This window comes from Microtus oregoni, unplaced genomic scaffold (genome assembly GCF_018167655.1).
Source record: "Microtus oregoni isolate MIOR12 unplaced genomic scaffold, Mior012 000010F_ref0000083, whole genome shotgun sequence".
Lineage (NCBI taxonomy): Eukaryota > Metazoa > Chordata > Mammalia > Rodentia > Cricetidae > Microtus > Microtus oregoni.
The window spans coordinates 22,459,599-22,483,591 of NW_024543069.1; the positions used below are offsets into that span (position 1 = coordinate 22,459,599).

Below are 23,993 nucleotides of genomic sequence, written 5' to 3' on the forward strand. Positions count from 1 at the left end.
AAGAACCACAAGTACAGGAATTGGTTACTTGGAGTCACTGGAGACACATGACTTTTATGCAGTCAGAGGAATCGATTTTTGAAAGAGCAAGAAAAGCCGCTCTTCCTTATCTATTTCCTCTCCTGAGAAATGTGTTGAACGTCCGTCTCCTAAACTGTAGATTCTGGATGAAGAAAAGATGGAAAAAAAATAGAAGTCTGCCCAGCTCTGGAATCACAGGTTGAGCTTTGGAAGATGGTTTGATCTTGTCACCTTTTTTACTGGTCCTTTCTTGGCGTTCATTATCTTCTGATTAACGGAATTGTATCTTCCACTGAAATAAAATAAGCATTGATCATAATTTTTCTGTCACCGCTGTCTGCAACAACAACAAAACCGTATTGCCACATACGGCTGACCCTGTTCCTCCGGTCTGGAATAAGAAGTCTTCATTGACACGTTCTGCCTACAGCCCCGTCTTAGGCAACCACGTGGTATCATCTCGCTGCAGCTATGGGTCAACCATTGCAAACGTGGGCACACAAAGGACACACAAAGGGCCAGGCTCCAGTAGTAACTCATCAGGTACCCACCGTGGAAGGCCCTGTCTAGAAAGAGGTGAGGGGGACCAATCTGCTACTTACCTTTTAATTCAAATTAAAGGCAAGAACAGAGAGAGGCCAAGAAATAGAACAGGGACCAATATCAGCACACGGATTTCTGTTCTTCGATCTGGTGGAATCTTCTCTGACCTAGGCAGCTTTGTGCAGGTTGCTTCCTTGTTTTCTTCTTTGAGACAGCAGAGGCTGCTCCAGCTCCAGTGCTTTTAAAACTATCTTAGAGAGTTGTCTCAGCAACAACGACACAGTAAAGACCTGCCATTTTCCTTCTACGCAGGAAAATGTTTTTCTCTCCCCCCCACCCCGGAAAAGCAAAGAGAAGTAAGCCAAGTACCTTAGAACTCTAGAAATCAAAAATTCATAGCAAATCTCAAAATTTTCAAAAAAAAAAAAACTTGGGGTGTTGGTGAGAACACTGAGTTATGCAGAATTTAATTTTCCCTAGTCCTACGCTTGCCCCTTACCTCCGAGAAAACCAACAACCCATGCCTATGGTAAAACCAGGAGCCAAACACATACTATGGGAGTCGCCAATCTCTGACTGCAAAGCTCTTCTTCTTTGGCCTTCTCTGGAGAATTTGCTGGAACAAATTGAAGCCATCATTTAATTCCATGGCTACTACTATTTAAAACTAAACTAACCAGGAAAGTTAAAAGGCAGGGGGCGGGGGGGCACTGAATCTTCAGCACACTTCCTGGTATCTGCAGCGCCATATTCAAGACCTAGACCATGTGTGTTCTTGGGAAAGACTTAGGAAGGACCTAAGCTCACCTCTGGCTAAATTTGAGGTGCTAAGGAGCAGAAGGGAAGGCAAAGGCAGAGTTGGGATTTTCCTGGCTGGGTATGGAGAGCCCGTCCAAACACATATGCAGAGTCCCCCAGGAAGGAAGAGAGTTATTGATTCCAAGCACTTTAAAATTTTCTGCTAATTCCGAAGTAACCACTTAGCGAACCCAGCAGAATGTAAAGTGGCCGCTCATGAGGGAAAACGCCAGCTTCATAGAGTGAAGTTTAAAAAGTCACCCCATAACAGCAGCCTTCAGACCCGGGGAAGAGAGAGCATCTGAGATTCAAAATAGCTATGTGGTATTATATAAAATGCCCAGTTTTGATGAAACAGGAAAGATAACCAAAAATACAGACGCAATAAAGCAAGAATGAAAGAGGGAAAACACTGTCAATAAATGCTCAGTTTACAACACGAAAGGCTGAAACTGTCATACTTAAAAATCAGCAGCAAAGGGGGGCGGGCAGCACCTCAAGATACAGCAAGCGGCATTCATTTTTCGGCAAAGCAACCCAGCAGCGAAAGGGATCACAGGAAATTAAACGGCTTCTGCATAGCAAGGAGACAGCCAGAGGCACAAAGAGAACCGCGGAAGGGAGAAACTCCTGACCAGGTATATTTCAGACAGGACATTAATATCTAGAATAGACAAAGGGAGGCAAATATTAACCCCCTCCCCGAAGCACCAAGACTGTGAGTTAATAAATGAGCCAGGGAACTGAACAGGTGGTTCTCAAAAGAAGAAAAATGGTTGAGTAGAAATTTGAGAAAGTACCCAACATCTTTATCCGTCAGAGAAATACAAATAAAACGACTTTGAGATTCCATCTCACCCAGGTCAGAATGGTTTTCAGCAGAAAAGCTAATGACAGCGAACACCGATGGAGGTGTGGGGAAAGATGAACCCTAGTCGTCGTTGGAGGCGGGGTCAAGTGGTCCAGCCACTGTGGAGGATGGTGCGGCTGCTTCTCTAAAGACCCAAACTAGAATTCCCACACGAATTTGCTGTGCTGCTTCTAATGCATAACCAAAGGACTCGAACCCTGTGACAGAGATATATGCACACCCATGTTCACAGCGGCAGGGAAACAGAACCAGACTAGATGTCCGTCAGCAGAGAGAATGTGGCACATATTCACAATGAAAACTTAGTCATCCGTGAAAATGAAGCATAGGTGAAGATGGAACTATATTAAAAAAGGTGACGCAGGACTAGAAGTCAAGTGCACATGCTCCTTCTCAGACATGGATCTCAGCTTCCAATTTTTATGCGTGTTTACCTGGAAATAGTGTGGACGCCAAGAAACCAGACAGAGGCCTTTAAGGGAGAAGTGGTTTTGAGGCTATGAGAGTGGAGAGGGCATTTCTGAGGACAGAAGATGACAACAGGGGATGCAGAGAGATGGGAGAGAAGAACAGACAGGACTGGAAGGGATATGTGAAAATGCCACCAGGAAGCCTGCTACTTTGTCTTCAACTAAATCAGAACACACATAGAACTTTGTCGGGAGTATCCATAGCAACATTATTCACATTATCAGAAATGTATAAATAATTCAAATCCCCATCAACTGATAATTTGATAACCAATGCTCTATTAAAAAAAAAATCTGGGATGCTAGCTAATCATCACGATAAATCTGACTGTGCTTAACGTGGATTCTCTTGAGAACAAAAGCTGAACTGGCGAGCCACACCCTGCATAGTCTCGTACAACATAATAATGGGAAAACCCACAGAAATAGGAAGATTAGTGACTACCAAGAGCTAGAGAGTAAGAGCTAACTACTCAAAGGTATGATCTTTCTTTGTGAGTTGTGTGGGGGGTGGAATGTTCTAGAATCAGTGGTGACGGTTCCTCAACCTGGAGAATACACTAAAAGCCACTCGGCTTTACTGTACCTGCAGATTGCCTCAGTTGTGTGTCAATGTATATGTGGGAATAACAGGCTGCCACATTGTCCAAGTGTGTTCAGTAAGGTTTAGCAACTACTTAACGGGTATTGCATAAATGATTCCAGCACAACGGTGTGGCAGAATTGTTGTTGCATGCTCAAGTTATCGCTCATACTTATTTTTCTCTCTTCACAAATGGATTCTTTCTCATCTTACTTTTGGTATGTACTAATGAGCTGCACACTGGAACGGGATTAAATTTGAGAATCTTTATCAAGTTAGGAGTTTTTCAAAACTCAATTCCCCTAGCCACCATCCAGTACAGGTTTCACCCTCATTTTACAAGGGGGTAAACTGAGTCTAAGAGAGACTATTCATGTAGAGCCACATTGGATAAGTGGTGGAGGAAAACTGGTTTTCTGTCCGCTCCAAAGCAAGCCAGTGCAAAATTTCATTAATCATCATGCTTCTTGCTTTATTAAAAGAATAATACTGAATACTGTTATTTTTACTTAAGAGACTTCTGCAAGCTAGCTTATCATAAATTTTTTCTTTATTTTTTATTCCCATTAAAATGAAATAAAACTGCACAATTCATAGAAAATACTAAAAATGGATAAGCACAAATCATCCATAACCCTACCAAGTTGTTTTACATTATGCTTTTATTTACTGTTATAAATATTTCTACATAAGTTATGTACTCTAAAATCTTCATTCTAGAATCATCTAGAATCTAGTAGAGCTTCTTAATGCTGGCAAAGTTTATTGACTTATTGTCTTAAGGCTGCACATGTTAGCTGTATTTCCTATATCTACTTCTTGTCTCAAAAATAAATTTTCCAGATAATCTCTCCCTCAACAAGACACAATTAATGTCCCATAGATGCTTTTATTCAGGAGCATGAAGGAAAGCTCTGTCTTCCTTGAGGGCCTTCGATATAAAACTTTTGTCAAGAAAGAGGTGCTGCATCGCAAAGGAAAAGAAACGTTACAGTTGGCTCTCGGCCGAGTTGTTGCTGTGGTTTCCGTCACCGTTTGAGTTCCTTATTTGTAAAGTCCTGTCTTCTGTTAATGTATTCCATGGACCATAGCCCAAAGCTACCTATGAGCTTCGTAACTTCCTAACCTATTTCTAAATAGTGTTTCCCTTCACTAACTTAGCAATTCTTTATAAGCAGCATGTGCAGGGGTCTTTAGGACAGACCTTTCAGTGAGCTGGAGATGATCCTGTTCATTTACAGATACAATTTCACGAAGCCAGAACATAATTGGTGATATTCAACTGGGCAGAATCACTTTTTGCTTGACATTGTAAATAGAATTTCTCTTAACTGGGTCTCTCCTGGTACTCTGATTTCTTCTGAGCGTAAAACAATGTCATACGCCAGTGCTCAAACATTGGTACTGCAAACGGATGTTGCCCATGACCCAAAGGTCTCTGTGTTAAACATGATCCCAGGTAGTACTGGTGAAAGGAGGGAGGCTGTGGGGTCTGCAGGAGGCTGGGTCTGGTGGGAAGTCTTGGGGTCACAGGAAACATAACTTTGAAGCCAGCAGTGGGACCCAGTCCCTCTCTCTTTTCCTTTTCTCCCTACTTTGTGTGTGGCGGTTTTGCCTACCTTGCACTACCAAGTGTTAGTGAACTGCTTGACGCAGGCACAGCACAGTGAGGGCAACCAATCCTGGACCAGAATCTTTCAAACTAAGGCTAAATTAACCCTTTTTAAAAATAAGTGACCTACCTCAGCCTCTGTGTTACAAACGCCAGTTGAAGTACATATGAGAATGTGAACCAGAGCAAACATTAAGGCTATGACACCAGCTGACCACATAGCAGCTCCCTCTTTGAACTTTGTGTGAATGGAAGCACATTTACATATTTCTTTACAGAACACTATGAGAATTATCCAAATGTTGTATAAATGGCATTTTATTGCTATGGCTTATGTATAGTAAAATGCATAGACATAACAAATATCCATTCCCCACTGATGAACATTTTAGGATTTTTCCACCTTTGACTATCATGGGTAAAGCTGCTATGACCTCCGTGTGCAGGTCTTATGGTGCGAATGCACCATTGTTTTCAGAAGTAGCATTGGTGACAGACAGAATGAGTGTATGAACAGCTAGAGAAGAAAACATTCCCGAGCAGCCATCTAACTCTGCACTCCCCCAGCTCCCGCTCGTGTTCTGACAGCACCTCACAGTCGCCACTCTCCTCAGCAGCTAAGAGATGGTGCTGACACCTCCTCCTGTGTCCATCGGTCACCTGGGGTCAACTCCGTTGTAAGGTGCTTAGCCCCAACATTGGTTGTATGACTCATATTTGAATGATCCACAAAAGCAGGCTATTCCATTCCGTGGTCAGGTCAGTAACTCAGAGACAGTATTTTAAGGCGGTCCTGACTACATGCATATATTCAATATCTCCTCAGGAAGATATTCCTATTGGGGGAGGTTCAAGGGTTGCTGATAATTTCAGACAGCGAAGATCTTATCGGTCCAGCGGCTTGACCACTCGTCATTTTAGCAATCCGTTCAAAGATGACTAAGCAGCAATCTACAGTATTTGTATTCATCAGAGACAGAAGGGATCTGGGTGGGAATGAGCAGCTCTGAAGCCTGTGAGGCAGCTGAATGAGTGAGAGTTCCCAGCCCACGGCATCTACCTCCTACATCAGCACCTCAGGCTCAGCGCGGACCGATGGCTCAGTGGCCCCAAACAAGCAGATGGAGGCATGGTGGATGGCCACTGCTCCATAAGGGGGCAGGAAGGGGTGGGCACCTTGATGATCTCCTTGAGCATCCTTCAGTCAAGCCTGATGAGATCTGCCAGGTAGCAGGCCCCTCAGGATGATGATATCAGACTCAGGATGACATGACTTCGGAGTTCACGCTCTGACACAACCAACCTCAAGAGCATTCAGTGAAAATCCAAACTCTCCTCAGAGTCATCTTCTGGGCATGTTTATGGTACATGCATTAATGTTTATGAATACATGCATTAATGTAGTGCAAATAAGGCTTAACTTTCCAAGTAACTCTTTGGTTTCAAAGAAAATTTCAAAGAAGTAGCAGGATATTTTAAAAAAGAGATTTGGATTATCTTAAAGGTAAAACCAAAAGGTTGCTATGTAAGATGGCTGTGCAGAGAACAGCTGAGACAGGAGTTACTGTCCTCAGAAAAGAGCGCCCAGGTGGTCACAGTTCCCTGTCCTGGTAAAGCCTTGCCCTCGGTGTCATAATGTCCCCCTGTGCCTACACTGCTGATCACACCTGATTATCTTCGTGGAGTCTGGAACGGTCGTGGGAGTTAGGCAGAGGAGTGACCCTGGCCAACAGAAACGTTGGGTGCTACACAGCCAGTGAGCCTCCCTAGGAGATAAAAAGCCTTGTGTGCCGTCAACATGCCATTGGAACTCATTCTCGGAGGGACCAAGAGTGTCAGTGGGGTCTGCTTAGACGGAATTTCACAAGGTGGCACCTAGGTCTCCCAGTCTTAATGCCAGGAGCCTTTCCCCTTGCAGACTTCAATTGTATCTTTTCTCTGGGGCACATCCTAGCTCAAATACAAGTATGCCCTGAGTTCTAGAACCTACCATCAAGTCTTTTACCACCAAGATGGGCCTGGGAATCTCAGATACAATGATTTGATTCCTTTTCCATGGAGGTTTGTTGTCAATTTTTAAGATTTAAAGTACATTATAATTCCACAATGAACATGTGTCAAGATAATTAATTTCAATTTCAAAAAGTAATAATTATGAATTGAAAACTATACTTCAATCCATCTAGATGAGAACTGGGCAAAATTGAGCTACATCATTAGTCTTTCCCAAAGAAACCTGTCATAGTACTCATCCCTCGGGTACCTCTTGTCTCGACTGTGTTCGGGCAGGGTTGATTTGGAACTCACTTCTCTCTTGGTTTCATTTTTTTCAGTGTTATATATGAATATGCTCCTGCACATGGCAACAAGGTTATATAGAGAAGGATCTGGTGATATCATATTTCCTACAGGACCTGGAAAGTCTATAAAGCCTCAGAAATACCTCAGAGTTCCTTTGTTCTTCATCACAAAGTGGCTGCATTTACATGGGATGGGTAGTCTAAACCGTACTGTGTCCATAGCAACAAACACGTTTCCCCTCTGAGAAGGTCAAGGCAGACCCGAACAGCGTCTGTGGTGTTGTTAGTGGTGTGGTTTTCACTCTCCCCCGGATGCTATGCTGCTTTTATTGAACCCGCCACCAGGTGTGGAGACTAACAGTGCTTCTGGGACCCCGAATCTTGTGCTTATGGAGTGCGAGGTCTCTTCCAGTGTACGTTTTTATACACCACTCCAAAATCTAGAATCTCAGCTTCCAAAGTATAAAGGACACCTGTCGGGTGAGCGCCGTTCGCGGGCGAGTATAATTAGCTAACGAGGGGAGATCTACCTAGACGTACGTTTTCACCAGACTCTCTTTCATTCTAGGCAGCGGATCCATCTGTTGCCTTTTAGAAAACTGATTTAAGCCAGAAACCTGAAATGGAAAAACAGCATGTTATTTTCCTCCTTCCCAACTGATCCATTTTCAGCCCATTTCCTTCACGAACATGTCTCTTAGCATGTGTAGAGGCGGCTAAGTGACAGGAAGTTCAGCCATTTTCTGCTAGGATCAACCTTTTAAGTTTCTGTACAAACCCCCTCTGGACCCTGTGGTCCACGTGACTTTTAATTTACAGAGAAAGCTTTGAAGACTCATGTGTGTGGGTCTCTAAGAGTTCCTGTAGTAGACATTAAACATACATAAAGCACATAGCTCACCAGCAAGTCAGAAAACACAAGGAACACTACATACAGTGCTAAAGCAGAAAGGTAAGATCCTGTTAAATATTACATCTCTGTTGTAGTTCTTCCAGGAGAGGCAAAAGGATGCTCAGGCGATTCAAGAACACTGGAGGCCAATCAGCTTCCAGATGGCCACTGAAGCCTTGCATCCATCAGGGGCAAAACTGGAGAGAAGAAACTGAGTGGTATAAACCAAAGACGACAGCATCTGAGGGACCAGGAGAGGCACACAGGACATATGGCGACAGTAGGGAGACCACCCAAGGCAGTCAGTGAAGATCTGTGTGTCATGGCCACCAGCCTAACAGGTTCAGTGAGAGGCCCGGTCATGATAAGGCAGAGAGTAAGACACCTGCTGTCCTCCTCTGGCTTCCACGCATGCTCACATGTTCTTTTGTAGGCAGACAGACACCACATCTGCAAGCCCAAAGCATTTCTATTTAAAGCTCTCACGTCCTTCGCTAAAATCCTATGTTGTTCAGAACAAACACCAGAACTTGAATTTATCAGCTCTCATAACACTCTTGAGAAGCTAGTCCTGCGGCACTCTGATAATTCCTTGTACCTCTGAGTCCGTGTGAGGCAGGATCTCTACACAGGGTGTGTGAAGGAGAAGACCTCTGGTGGGGGAGTCGGTTGCCACCAAAGCACGCCCATCCTGCTTGTTAGCTACATGTCAGATATTAGCAGGCTGGGAAGACCCAAGACCTGGAGCCTGCCTCACAGTCAGCATCTTTAAAGCAAGAATTAAAGCTGACTTTAGTTACTGACGAGAACAGGAACCCAAGGCACATCTTTGAGCTTGGAAGGAGCCTGACACCTGAGCTGTCTGGAGGGCCCTGAGTGGAGACATAAATCTGGCTGCAGGAGTCTAACCCTTTACAGGGTCACTCTATTGCAGGAGGCTTTCTGATAAAGAACAGAGACACACCATTGCTTCCTTCTATAAGAATGGCTCCAAACAGGCCTGTCAGTCATCTGGACAGGACAAAGCCTCTCAGGAAAAGCTGCTTGTTCTGGAGACCTTAGAAAATAGTATAATAGCTGCCAAGCGTGTAGGGTCAGGCCTTGGGTCTCTTTGGTCATTGGCTTCTCTCACCGCTTGACGGTGTGTTTACTCTGCAATAAACCAGGCCTGTCCTCCACACTGCTCTCTTTCTCTGTCTAAATTCTTCCCATAGAGGTCACGAAGAAAAGCAGGGACTGAACCAGGTGACAAAGCCGGGGGGCTGGAGGAGGAGACAGGCAGACCGAGCACTAGAGACGCAGCCTCAGCCGCCTGAGCAAACACAGCTCCCACGGGATCAATTATGTATGCATTCAGTGTGGGAAGGACAAAACTCACCCATTAACCTTCCCAGGCACTGCCGCCTGCGCAGGGCCAGAACCACCTTTGAAGACGGAGATTAGCAATTCACTCTAGAGTGAAATCCTCATTAACATTTATACTGGGGGCAGGATTAACGCCTTCCTGGAAAGCTGTTGGCTTTGATTGTACGTTCAATGAGTCTGCACAGTGAGGAGGATAGACCAGCCTAAGTGACTTTTTTTTTTTAAGATAAATAAAGGGAAATGGGCGTTTCCGGGGCAAACGACTTTCACTTTTCACCTTCAACAAAATCTTCAAGGGTGTTTTACATGAATGGATTTTTTCCCCCCAGTAATAGGCTTTTATGATCAGTTGTGTAAATGCTTTTGAGCACTGGCTATCTGATGGTCTTCGTAGTAAACAATAAGGCAAGAGGAAGAGTCAGGCGCATGTGTTTGCTATAAGAGACCAGAAGGCAAGTACAAACCCCATCACAGAGCAAGAGCCTCAAAAGATCAGAAAGGAACGGGGAGGTAGCATCCTCCAGTTGCTGGAGTTTAGAGCCCTGATGTCTCAGACATTTCACGGTATATGCTCTTCACACGCAGGGCTCTCTAAATGCTCCATCAGACTGGGAGACCGACGACAGTATCAGATCCTTCCTCAAGGGAAGGAAAGACGTTAGGGCCCAGAAAGGTCATACAGCAAGTCGGGCTGGGGAGATGTCTCAGGAGCTAAGGGCTCAGAGATTGGAAGCAAGAGGACTTCGGTTCAAAACCCCAGCCTCCAAGGAAAAAGCCAGGCATGGCTCTGTCCCCATCAAAGTTATAGCTGGAAAGAGGAGACAGACAGATCCCAGGAGCTTTTTACACAGTCAACCTAACTGAAAGGGTGAGAGTTTCCAGACTGCCTCAGGGCGATGAGACAGAGAGCAAGGAAGACAGCAAGTGGCCTGCTCTGTCCCACGTGTGTAGGAGTACGCATGCGCGCGCGCACACACACACATTCACCTACTCACAATTTTAAAGGGTAACACAGCAAGTAAAAGAAGAGCTGGAGTCAACCCCAGTCTGTCTGGCTTCATGGTCTGTGGTCTTTCCATCAAGTCAAGGCCTCACAGAGAAGTTAGTGTTCACAAGAGGCCTTGAGATGGAGTGGAACAGGCTGGATGAGGAAGAGTGTGTCCCAGGCGGAGTGTGGAGTTAGAGAATGGACATGGACGGGAGGGAGCATGTGCTGCAGGTACAAGCCTTGCTTCCCAGACAAGGCTGAGGACCAGGAAGCTGGCCTTGATTGTTTTCCTAGGCTGAGAGATGACAGGGACTTACCTTGTTGGCCCGAAGCCCCAAGCATCCCTTTGCTGCTGTAATTCCGATTGTCATTCTCAACTCCCTCCCACACTTGGCTTTTGGGGCTTCAATCCCCATGCCTAGCTCCTCCTCTGAATTATTTATCATTCTCGAAGTTTTGTACCACTAACTTTGATCTCCATGTCCCTAGGTCCCCGACCTCCCTGTCGGCCTAGCTGCAGTCTCCTTCTGGCTTCAGAACTATGTCCTGAACCATCTTTTCTTTTTACTTTACTCGTAGTCCCTACTGTACCTCATTCTTTCATACGTCTGCAGTCACTATCTGTGGGCCAATAATTTCTAAATTTCTCTTGGCAATCTAGAATATTTTCCTGAGATTCATACATCCATCTGATGGCTGGAAACTCCTGTTTGGATAATATTTACTGAAAACTGAATCCACGTCCTAATCGTAAATGCATAGCAAATTAAAGTTAATATAATTTAAATATGTAAGTAAGCATCAACTATCAAGGTGAATATACATGCTGAATGATGTGGTGGGTGTAACAAGCCACTAAGATGAAGGTAATCCTAAAAACCATGAGGCAACCTAAGTTGCCATGGTGATGTAAAGCATGACCTCGGTAATACCACCAATGTCACAGATGACACTGAAAATCCAATGGAAGCCTTCAAGTGTCAGGCACACACAATGTATTGATCGCTTTCCACTGACGGGTGTGCGTGGCTGGGAAGCTCAGACCCACCACTGACAGGAAGCGACACCTGAAGATGACCAGTTTGTCTGCATCACAGTGATTACGAGCAAACTGCACACAGTTATCTTTTAACTGGGGAGACCATTTCATCTCTGTATAAAAGATATGTCTTTTCCTTTCCACTTTCCATATTAAAAAAAAAAAAACCCAGTCTGTTTCCTTCCTTAATTTCAACATTTGTTTCTCCCCCAAACAGACAAGAATGGGAAAACAAAATGATCGCTGGCCAGAGGAAGTGTCTAGAATTTGCAGTCAGAGGAGTTTACCTGCGACATTTCCGCGATGTACGTGCGGCGCTCATTGTTGGCCCTGTGGTACGCCTATTAAAAGACAATGGGTGAATCCTGTGTGAGAGAGGGGTAGCCACACTAATGGGGCCATTACCACGTCTGGCTTTATGTCTCCTGCTTTTTATACCAAATGAAATGGGTTTGTAAAGTCTTCCTGATTGTGAAGGCATTTGTAGGAAATACCAGAAACGAATGGCGGCTTCAAGAGCGTTGCGTCATAAGGAGTTAACCAACCTTGGATTCCTGCTCAAGTTTAAGCGCGTAGTCCTTCACTTGGTTTTCGAGACTCCGTTTTTCTTTCTCGAGTTGTTTGAGTAGCGTGTTTAAAGATTCCTGAAAATATGAACAGTGAATTTTATGCACACGTAGCTCCAAGCAACAATAAAAAAAACTCATGAAAATGTTCGCCAGTGAACGACTGCCATAGCCAAGCGAGACTCTGATTCCATGCGCTGCGCTAGGCAGAGTTAAAGTATCAGCAATAATACATAGTTATCATCTTTACTGAACTCTGTTCTGTGAATTAAATACCTTCTTGGTTTATTTCAAATTAACCTGTTGTCCCCAGGCCCCCAAATTGGATTAAGACTCAGAACTGCGCCTCTGCATGGAAGTTTCTAGTGAAGGGTAAAGGCTTATAAGATCAGAAGAGAAATCAGAATATATGTATTTCCCACAGGTGACTTTCATTTGGTTTGAATCATGAGATAGCCTGTCCTTCTGTTTATTGTAGGGAAAATTGCAGCCCTGGGGTTTACATAATTAGACCAGAGATGTGTGGCTGAGGAGGAAGCAGAACCCAGATGAGACGGTTCCTGGGATCACACACTCGGAAGCTGTCAATCACACAACTGCTGCCGCTCTAATGATGGGGTACAGGCAAAGACTGCATCTCCTCTGCCAGCTGTATGCTTCCTGTCTATTTGATACACCAATGTAAACGACCAGACACCAGGCATCCACAGAGAGAAAAACTGAAGGCTCCTCTCCCCCGAAAGAGGGGATGAAGCAGATGATGGTGACTAAGATCCAGTAACACCATACACATTGAAGAGTTAGAGAAATGCATGGCTAAAATGTAGCATTTAGATCTGCCCAAAACACTAGTGATGATGAGGTCACTCTCATGCCTATGACATCCAAGAGAAGCTGCAATCCAGTCCTCAGCGGGTTTTCCCCAGAGGCACTATCGCACTTCTGGGGTTCCTGTCATCCCCGTCAGAACACTGTCTTTCATATAACAGACCCACCTGGCCTGGGCCTCACCTGTCTCCCACAGAGTGGACTTCAGGCATGTTCTACTTGCTCATTAACAGTTCCCTGTCTCCCTGTCTCTAATCATCCCAAAGCAGGCTACATTGCAACTTGCTGGGAACCCCCTATTTCCAAACTCCTGTCTCATGGCTTCTTTCCACAGTATCCTGACTCTTAGGGCACATCTTAGGGTCATGATCAGGCCTTAGAAACCTAACTGTCACCCTGGGGGCTGATCATTTGGTGTCATATGTACCAATCCGGGCAGATCGGCCTGCTATACAGTGTCCCAGACAGGCATGGCTCACCTTTCTGCTTTCTTATGTCACTTTCGGTACCACTGGTTTTATACCTAGCCTTTTTGTTAAGCAGCTGCCAAGATGGGATTAGAAGAGCAAAGATCAGGAATACCCCTGTGAAGGTGGGGGGAGGGGAAGCGGGAGGCTGGGAGAGCAGTCTCAAGGTCTCCCCACAGGGCAGGCAAAGCAGGCTGGCAGGAAGCAAACTCATCCTAGTCTGTCACGCAGCCTACAAAAGCTTAGCAAAACTAAGGAAACCTTAAGCCCAATCAGTCAACAACGGAATCCCACACACAACTCCAGGAATAGCTCTGCCTTTGTTTCTCTGCTGCCGCCATAGTTCACAGGCAGAGAACAGACCTTTGCAAGTGCGGCTTTAACAGAGCTCAAAGTCTTCTATCAAAGATCTTCCTGCCCCGGGGAGTCACAGGCCCCATGGCCTTGTGATGTGGACCCGGCTGGAATTTCCCAGGTACAGGGCCGGAGATGAGAGCGAGCGGATCTCTGCTTCCTAAAATGCACACCGTTCCTTTCTCAACGCCGTGTCTCACTCACACCTTCTATTTTTGAAGCTCCGAGGTCCAGAGCTATGGCACTTTTATGCAGAAAATAGTCTCCTAGCTGAGGGAAAGTGTGCCAGCCCCGTGAGGTGGCACCAAGTCCTGTGTGGTGACTGCTCACTGTCTTGTCCTACCCCTCCCATACCTGCTGCTTCTAAGTCCCCAGGGACAAGTCTGGAACCTGGCTTCCTTGTCACTTGGGTCCCTCTCTACATTCTGTGGTCTCTTCTTCAACTGTCTCATATGAAGACGGGTCCTTCAGCTATGTCTTCCAAATGTCCTCAGTCTCTTGCCGATGAACTTTTGTCCTCCAGGCAACAAGTATCAGCTACCATTTCTCTGCTTCCAGATGTGACACTGAACTGTAAAAGCAGAGCCCTAGGGGTTCAGAGTCCTTACTGGACTCTTCAACTTCGCCCAACGGCCGTTTGGTTTTACATACACAATTTGTGTCCTAATAAATTCATTTTCAACTGGCACTAAGCATGATTTTCAATTTTGCATTGGCTAATGGTTTTGACTAGATGAGAGCAGTTTATCTTTTTTTTTTAAAGATTTATTTATTATGTATACAGTGTTCTGTCTGTCTGTATGCTTGCTGTCCAGATGAGGGCACCAGATCTCATTACAGATGGTTGTGAGCTACCATGTGGTCACTGGGAATTGAACTCAGGACCTCTGGAAGAGCAGGCAATGCTCTTAACCTCTGAGCCATCTCTCCAGCCCCAGTTTATGAATTTTTAAGACCAGGAAATAGAATGTGCGTTGGGAAAGGGGGGGTGCATATAAAAGTGAATTTTAAAATAAATGATAAAGTCTTACAAAAAAAAAAAAAAAGTGCTGGCAGAGCCCAGGGTGCCGACAACTCTGCCTTCACTTCCCTCACTTTCTCCACAGCAGTGTCTTGGGTAGAATGGAACATTCTACTCCGGCACAGCTGAGAAACACAGCAGTGTGGCCATTTTGGGACCAGTGGACAATTTACCCCTAAACTAGGACTCTTACATAAATCATGCTTGAATTGTATTGCTTTTCGTTGGTTGGCTGGGCACTCATCTCATGTACTAAACAGCAGCTACAGACCAGTGGGAGGATGGCGGTATCATCCTGACTTTCTGCACTACCATCTCCTGTCCGCTCCATGGCAGGGCCACACGGAACAAGACAGCCACGTTCTCCGGTCAACCTCGGCACTGCGCCCACAAGTGGCAGCAGCTGTGTGGGCCACGACTCCTGGGCTGCGTCTTTCTTCCCTTCCGTCACCTGCTTTGAGTTGTGTATCACACACGCGGCAAGCTTTAAATTTATAGTATGGCTCAGACAGAAAGGTTTGCTCTGGCAATCTCACGGGAATTAGACCAGCAGTCACATTAACTACATATTGGAGAAGACAAGAACTCATCTGGATTTCCCTAGAACACTACCATCATCAAATATCCTAGAGTCTAGACCAGTACAGAAAAATGACTGCATACAGGAAAAAAAAATTTTTTAAGTACTAAATTATTCTTAATTAACTTTAAGGTCTATTCTGGGTTTTTATTCTTTCTTTTTACTGACGAAAAAGTAACTGGGTATTAGGAAAGTGATAATTTTTATCAGGGGCAAACCCTGTCACCACTTCCAAGCCACAGCAGACACTGTAATGCTCCTGGTGGCCCCAGCAGCCAGTTATCCTCTGCATAAATCAATGGCCACAAGCCAGAAAGCCATCCAGTAAAGACAAACCGTAGCTAGAGGTGCTCTAGAAACCAAATCCTCGGAAAAGACACAGAGATTTCACGCTTCTATCAAAGAACTGCTTTTGACAACAGTTGCTTCTTCGCATTCTAACTGAATGGGTTTTCACCTGCGTTCTTGTTTTCAAAAGGTTGCTTCTTAAGAGTAGGTTGAAACACAAGGTGAGGAAAAGACGCTTCCAGGCCATGTTAACATACATGCAGTAAGACAGACTTCAGATTTAAATAAGAGGGGAAAGGCCTGCTCCACCATAACACACAGAAAGGAAGCCCTTACCAGTCACCTCTTGTCTTTCTCAAAACTAATGTTAATTCAGCAACAGCAATAATAGGCAGGGGCGGGGAGCTGCAAGCTAAAACATCCCACAGGGGCTTTTAAGAAAGAGAAATGGCAACAGGACTTAGTTAACTGACTTAGTTCATGGCAGCCCCCAGACAACACTAGCTCCAATAGAAAAATAAAGATTCTTCACACTGAGCCTACAGGCGCCCCCTTGTGAGAAAGCCTGCTTATTACATATAGGTATCACATGGCCATCTTTTCTCTCTGGTTTGAAGCTATGCACCTGCCTACAAGCAAACTGTTTTGTTCGTTGGGGAGAATGCAAATTGGGGGGGGGTACATGGGTTGATCACAGGCCCACCACAGTCAGACAGACAATGGGAGTTCCATATCCTGTCTCTCAGAATCCAAGATCCCTTCAATAATCTTTTCATGATACAATTCTTACATCAACTCAATGCACTTTATACAAAGTATAAATGTGGGCATCAATAAGGCTGAAGAAACGATGGTAGCATTGAAACCAACCGCCATCAACTGTGAGTATGGCTGTGGGGGAAGCTCCTACAACCTGATGATCCGCAACAAAGACGGAGTCTGAACCTGGGGCTGCAGAGGTGCTTGGCGGTTAAAAGCGCTTTGTGCTCTTGTAGACCACCCACTCTTGGTTCCCAGAAGCCACATCAGGAGGCCCACGACTGCCTCAAACTCCAGTCACAGGGAATCCGGCGCCTCCCATCCCTTTGTGAGCTTGGGACTGGATCAACAGCACTCATCTCTGTGCTTGCTCCTCGGTCCTGGGTGAGATACTTCCACGAACAAGGCCCCATCTCTTGCTCCTTGTTGCTAGATTTCCAATCCCTCCGGCTCAGAAAACTTCTCTATGCTACTAAGAAGAAAGACTTCAACATTAAATGTTTCCGATGTGAGCTACAGAATCTTTCTGAGGGCAGGTTCCAGGCATAAAGAAGCAGGGAACCAGAGATTTTGTTTCTGCAGGGAGTATTTTGCCCGTCATACTTCACCACGGGTCCTATTAAAAGGCTACCAAGGAAGGGCACTTACACTAGCTATAGCGGCCATGCCTAAAAGAGCCACAAGAGGGCAGTGTGAGCCACCACAGAGGAGAAAACCTGGGTTTTCCTGTTTCAGGCAGAGGAGGGAGAGAGATTTTCGTGACCTTCCAAGGCTTGAGTCTTGAGAGGTCAGAGATGACAGAAGTGGAGGCAAGCGGACTAATTTCTCCTCCATTTTTCATTAACAAAAATGTGAGGTTTCTCTGTGTTGGTCACTAAGGGATGACAGTTATTCCAAGGGAAACATCCATCTGTTTGCGGGTCCCCAGAAATCTGTGTAAGCACATAGTGTTCTGCCCGTACCTGCTCAAAACACGCTTGTTGGTTCTGAGGCGCAGTTAGCACTAACTGCATAGCGGATGGGAGAGGGTAAGGCAAGACTATCTCCACCTTAGGCAGGGTGGACAGCCTCTCTGCACTCAGTGTCACCTGTTGCTGCTATAAAGGACATTCGGCTTTATCTCACTTGGTATCTTGAGAGCGAGGTAAACAGCATTCATCTGTGTACCTTGCATATTTAATTAAAGACAAACTACAATCACAATTATCGAATCCTGAAAATTCAGCGGAGTATTACAGTAACACTCTTCCCCTCTCCAGAGTATCTTTTTTTCTTTTAGCATATCTCTATGCTTTTGTCTGAGTTATTTTTCAAGTGAAAATTAAGCATGGGCTCTGAGGCAAGTCTGTCTCTCAGCAGCAAGGGCTCAGCGAGAGTCATGACTTGGTGTTAGGAGTCAGGCATTGTGCTGGCCTGCCCTGTCATCTGGCAGGATGTGCCCAGGCGGTGCCCTGGCCAGCCCAGGGTCCTAGATGCAAAGACCCCTTTAAGAGAAGCTCCGCCTTCTCTCTCTCTCCTCTCTCTCTCTCTCTCTCTCTCTCTCTCCCCCCCCTCCCTCCCCCCCCTCTCTCTCTCTTCCAGCTTTTACCTGTAGCTTTTCTACTTTTTCAAGGATAAATTCAAATGAGTAGAAAAAAATTAGTAGAAAAGAATTCATCCAGGATGACAGGAACATTAAAAAGGGGAAGAATGTGAGGGCAACATTGAGAAGAAGGGATGAGAAGATTTGTGTCCTCACGGGGCAACCTTGGTCGCTCTGCTGCTATTGTGTGTCCTTCTGTATCTGGGTATGTATGTTCCTGCGCACACAGCTCCGTCTACATGTTTTGGGTTAATGTGGAAACAGAATGAACACATTTTAGATATGTAGAAGACGGTACTTGGTGTTCAGCGGTCTTCTTAGAGGGTGAGAGGCAGGAAGTTCCCAGCCAGCTCGGCAGTTCTTCCCTGCATTAATCCCTAGCCCAGGTTATAAAGGGCAGGCTAGCCTGAAGGGCTCGCGGTTCTTGTGCAGCTCCGCTGAACTTTGTCTTTTAAAGCATTAGTCTTTACATGTCTGCGTGCCATTCCCTTGGTTCTTTGCAATTAGCCTCCCTCTACTTACCACCGGCATTTTTTCATAGGCACGAATGGAAGACAGTCTATCTGCAAAAAATACAAAACGAACAATTGCTATATTCGTACTTCCTCCTCCACTCCTCCACGCGGGGATCGCAGCTCCTGTACCTGAAGGATTTCCACGGACCTTTTCCATTTTCTCTTTCAGAGACACGATTTGCTTTTCCAGTTGGTCATTCAGCTCCAGCTGGGTCTCATACCGGGCTTTCCATTCACTGACTGAACGAAAATGGGGTGGGGACGACAAGATCACCCCAATGCCACTTACTTGTTCATTAAAATAAAACGAATCAGGGCTGGGACATGGTTCAGGCCATAACGTGCCTGACACACAACATGGGGACCTAGTTCAGATCTCGGCGCACACAGAAGAAAGATGAGGACAGAGGTGGGGGAGGGGCAAAGACAGGTAGACCCTGTCAGCTACTGTAGCGATATATTTAGGTATTTTCTCCTTCAAGCAGGTTTTTTGTTTTGTTTTGTTTTGTTTTCACTAAATGAATGACCTCTGGGTTCAGTTAAGAGACCCTGTCTTAAATAATTAGCCAATAGGTAAAGAAGATGCTTGTGATCAAAGAAAATGAGGATATTGGCCTCTCTCCTGCATGCACACACAACACATGTGCAGCTAGACGCACTCCTGCGCCGACATGTACACACACATACAAACACAGTAAATTATGGACCAATTCAAATTTACCTGACTTCAGTAGTAAGACAAGTGAGCTATTTCTCTCTAAGATAGGATTTCCTGGACTGCTGGGATTAGACCCACCCTCGGGCTACCACACAGCCAGAACTCAGCACAGCTTTGGTGCCTCCTGCACCTCTTGCTTTTCCTTGTTCTCTGTGCCCCCCCCCCCTTTATCCTTCACTTCCTGTTTTCTTATAGTGTATTCTACTATGGTGAGTATCAGGAACCTGTCTTTTCCCTTGAGATCTCTGCATAACCCCCAGCACCAGTAACTATCCAGTGTCTAAAGTAAGTCTTAACCACGTATGTGCTTTCGGCACTGAAAACTGTAGCCCTCATATTTTAAAGGTCAGTCATTCTTCAGATGAGGAAATCAAGGCTCAGAGAGGTTGCGTGACATTCTCTCTCTCTCTCTCTCTCTCTCTCTCTCTTTTTTTTTTTTTTTTTTTTTTTTTTTTGGTTTTTCGAGACAGGGTTTCTCTGTGGTTTTGGAGCCTATCCTGGAACTAGCTCTTGTAGACCAGGCTGGTCTCGAACTCACAGAGATTCACCTGCCTCTGCCTTCCGAGTGCTGGGATTAAAGGCGTGTGCCATACCACCCGGCTGTGCGCCACCACCGCCTGGCTGTGACATTCTCAAAACATTAGGATGAATGCTGGTCATGGCACACATTTTTAAGTCCTGCTCTCGGGAGGCTGGGCTTGATACACTGGGAGTACCAGCCCAGACAGGGCTACATAACATACTTTGTGTCAAAAACAAACAAACAAAGCAAAAAAGGTGAAAGTCAAGCTAAGAGATGATGTAACTGCAGTTAGACACAGTTTCATAGGACTCAAAGTGTCTCCTTTTAGCTACTCACCTGCAGTATTTAGGCATTTTCTTTTATCCTTCAAGAAGTTTTTTGTTTTTTCACTAAAACCCTTTAGCTACTAAGGCTAAAACACCCAGTACTGGAGAATGGAGAGTAGGCAAACACAGCTTACAGTTGAAAGTTTCTTGTTCAACTTCAAGGCCCAGAACCTTAAAGTTGGACTTTGTAGAAAGAAAAACATTGGCTTCTGTTTCCACTTCTGTTTAGCACATCTGAGATGAAACCTGCAATCTGATAGTGCTGGGGTCTGAGGAGGAGGGAAACAGCAAACAGCACTACAGACTGCACCCTGTCAACAGGACACAGCCCCAACCCAGACTGGCCCTGCTAGGTACAGGCTTCCAACACTGGGAAGCACACCCTCCCACCATCCAACACCAGGACGCACACCCTCCCACCTTCCAACACCAGGACACACACCTTCCCACCTTCCAACACCAGGACGCACACCCTCCCACCTTCCAACACCAGGACACACACCTTCCCACCTTCCAACACCAGGACGCACACCCTCCCACCTTCCATCACCAGATGCACACTTTCCCAAATGGAAGCCCATAGTCACTGCACCAAATGCACCAGGAAGGAGAGGAAGGCAAAGCCCTGAACTATCAGGCATATTTCCAACAGACACCACTGACCCCCAAGTAGATGAAATTCTCTTTCTGACCGCCTGACTGAAACCATCTGTCTCCATCTGCATGGTGACAATGGAAGCTTTATAGCCAGACAAGAATGCTCCCAAAATAGATTATTTTTTTATTTATATGAGTATAATTCTTCATTTCAATATTATATTGCTGTGAATACAAAACACAGCTCTCACGTCAAAGGGTATATGAGGCTTCATTCTTAGCCAAATGTGAGTGCCCTCAGCCCAGGAACATGGGTTCGAGTTGTCCCAAATAACACATTCTGCCATATGTGAGTTTACACAATATTTTCTTAGTTACAGACCTAAGAAAGGCTTAAGGTATTTTCCAAATATACTAGTGTGCCCACAGGTAGGATATAGAAAATTGGGGTGACAAGGCCAGCTGGACTGGATCTGAAAAAGCATGGGATAAAACCGGACTTGCTGAATATCATGTACTGGCTTTGTGGGAGCCTAGGCTGTTTGGATGCTCACCTTACTAGACCTGGAAGGAGGTGGGAGGTCCTTGGACTTCCCACAGGGCAGGGAACCCTGACTGCTCTTCAGGCTGATGAGGGAGGGGGAGTTGATTGGGGGAGGGGGAGGGAAATGGGAGGCGGTGGCGGGGAGGAGGCAGAAATCTTTAATAAATAAATGAATGAATGAATGAATGAATGAATAAATAAATAAATAAATAGAAAATTGGGGTGAATTTTGCGGTAGACCTCAGATGCTGTCTGGTAACATTCTTGGCTTTTGGGTTGGTGGCAGCTAGGCATGTGCTGAGAATGTATTTCAAGGTTTCGCTTCATGGTCAAGGACATCCCATCAGACTTAGGGGTAAGAAATGAATGGTTATTAACATCTGCAAATCATTGAGTGTAATACAACAGGACCAGACAGAAGAAGAATAGAAATCACGTGATCATCTCAATGGACACAGGAAAAACCTCTGACAAAGCAAAAAGTCCCTTCACCACAGCACCGAAGAAACTGCCCATAGAGAGCGAACATTTCTCAACACAATAGAGGCCACAGTCAACACTGCTGGATGCGGAAAAGCAGAAAGCATTTGTTCTGCAACTAGGCACAGACAGCTCTCTCCCTCCCTCTCTCCCTCCCTCCCTTCCTCCCCCTCTCTATTTTTCTATGTTCTCCCTGGAACACCATGATGTAAGGAAAATGTGAAAGGTGCTGAGAGGCAAGGAAGAAGTCAAGCTATCACGTATTCGAGGATCCTAGACTTACAGGACGCTGCAGACTCCTCAGAACTCCCAGACACGATAAACACTTCACCAAAGAAGCAGGATACAAAATCAACAAACAAAAATTCATACAATTTCTAATTAGTGGTATGAACTTGCTAAAAAATAAATCCGTTTTTTAAAAAAAAAATCATAGTATTTTCAAAGTCAAACAAACCCAGAAATCCAAGGAATGAATGAATCTAACTAGGAGGTGAGAGAATGCTACAATAAAAGCCTTAAGACCAGAATTAGAAAAGACAGCAGAAGTCCTCCCGCACTCATGATGGGCAGAATATTGCAAAACGTGATATGATAAACATGATCTGGAGACTCAACACAATCCCCATCAAAATTCCAAGGAAATTCTTTACGTAAGTAAACAACGAAAATTCACAATGGAAGCACAAAAGGCCGGCAAAGCACAGCGATTTTCAGTGGAAAGAGCAAAGTTGGAGGTGTAAGACATGGCCTCAAATTACAGTATACAGCTCTCCAAAACCTGCATGGTGTTGTCACCAACCCAGACATGTCTGATGTGGGACCCCAAAGAGGTCATGACCCGTAGGTTGAGAACCATTACAAGGGCGGCTGAGAACTCCATGCACACAGCTGAAGCCATCTAGTTTGCAACCCCGTGGGCAATGTGCTTTCCCACCAGCATGTCGGGACGTGCTGATCAAGAGGACTCTTAAGTAATTTGGGCAAAGCGGTGCACCAGTACATTCCCCAGTCAAATCACCCCAAGGCCAACTAAATTAGTCAGTGCTACTCTCACAGGGACAATGACCCAGCACTGGCTACACATATCAAAGAAGAAAGGACTGAACGCTGGGGTGTTTCAAGTCTTTTTTTTTTTTTTCCAGTAGTCTGGATGATGAGAAATGTCAGAGCCCAGTACTTAGGAGGACAAGAAGAGAGTCACAAGTCAAGGGCCAAGAGAACAGAGTGTTTCAAAGATAGTTTCTAATCAGTGTAGGGCACAGGCCGAGGGGAGGATACCTGAGTGCACACCACGTCCCTAGTGACCCCATGAGGAGTTCCAGGCGACTGGAGGCAAATCTCCTGACCAGTGAACGCAGCTGTGACTGAGGCAATGAGGAACTGGCAGTGCAAACCTGGATCTTTTCCCACCTCCATCCCCTCGGGGGAAATGTCCCCGAGCCTCAAAGGCAGCCAAAGTTCCTGTCTCCAGATGAACAAAACCAAACCAAACAAAACTAAGGAGCAGGTGTCTTTCCTATTTCTTGTTGCTGAAGTTTGAGATGAAATTCAGAGGCCGCTACTGTGTGAAAACTCATTTTCTGCATATAGGTGCCATGGTCAAAGGGCTTCAAAGGGCCTGTTTTGAAACTGGTTGTGTTTGCTTGCTCTCTCACCTGTAAATTAATCCATTATAAGAAGGATTAGATTAAATAAGATAAAGATAAGAAAGAGTAGGGCAGACACAGAAAGACACTGTGTTATTGATAAAGTAATAAAAAAAGAGGAAAAAAAGAATAAAGACAAACACTGTGTTTTGAAGGGTATTGCTGCATAGGTGGAGGGGAAGCCAGCTGAAGAGAAAAAAAAAATGGATCCAAAGAAGTGTGTGTGCTGTCCCTCAGATGAGGTGAATTCAACAAGTCAGTATACACTGGGGATGACTGGAACAGGAAGGAAAATGATGTAGGACCACCGGGCCTAGCTCTGGAGTTTTGTCATTGACCAGTGAGGGTAGAAGGGAATTTCACACAAGTGAAGAGTTAACTAGGGTTAGGCCACCCAGGAGCAAGACGGGAGATGTGGAGCCAGGCAGTCAAGGGTGAAGACTTGGCTGAAGTCTTTGGAGAATTGCTCATTCTCTCTGGAAGAAGAGGGTAAAGGCAGCAGCTGAACAGGAGCACTGGAGGCCGGTGGCAGGGTTCTAAGGATTGGAGAGCGTGTAGGACTTACTCACACAGCGAGGGTAACCATGGCTCTCAAAAGCTGTCATAGCCTTATAAGGTTGACACAGTAATAAAATTGGAACCTTTACGCGTCCTTCAGGATAAACACAGATTCGTTAATGTATCAGCAGCCTTCACAATGTGTCTCCTTTGGGA

The 23,993-nt window shown here is 45.3% G+C and overlaps 1 protein-coding gene across 1 annotated transcript in view; it reads right to left on the bottom strand.

Moving 5' to 3' along the window:
• Nucleotides 1–18,458, bottom strand: part of LOC121453038 (spermatogenesis- and oogenesis-specific basic helix-loop-helix-containing protein 2-like) — a 50,931-nt gene extending 32,473 nt beyond the window's left edge. The window contains exons 1-5 of the mRNA XM_041659549.1: nucleotides 18,450–18,458; nucleotides 12,028–12,126; nucleotides 11,770–11,823; nucleotides 7,739–7,815; nucleotides 5,839–5,849 (exon numbers count right to left, since the gene is read on the bottom strand). Of these exons, the coding sequence (XP_041515483.1) occupies nucleotides 5,839–5,849; nucleotides 7,739–7,815; nucleotides 11,770–11,823; nucleotides 12,028–12,126; nucleotides 18,450–18,458 (250 nt within the window). The remainder of the gene's footprint in view (nucleotides 1–5,838; nucleotides 5,850–7,738; nucleotides 7,816–11,769; nucleotides 11,824–12,027; nucleotides 12,127–18,449) is intronic.
• Between the last annotated feature and the right edge of the window lie 5,535 nt (nucleotides 18,459–23,993).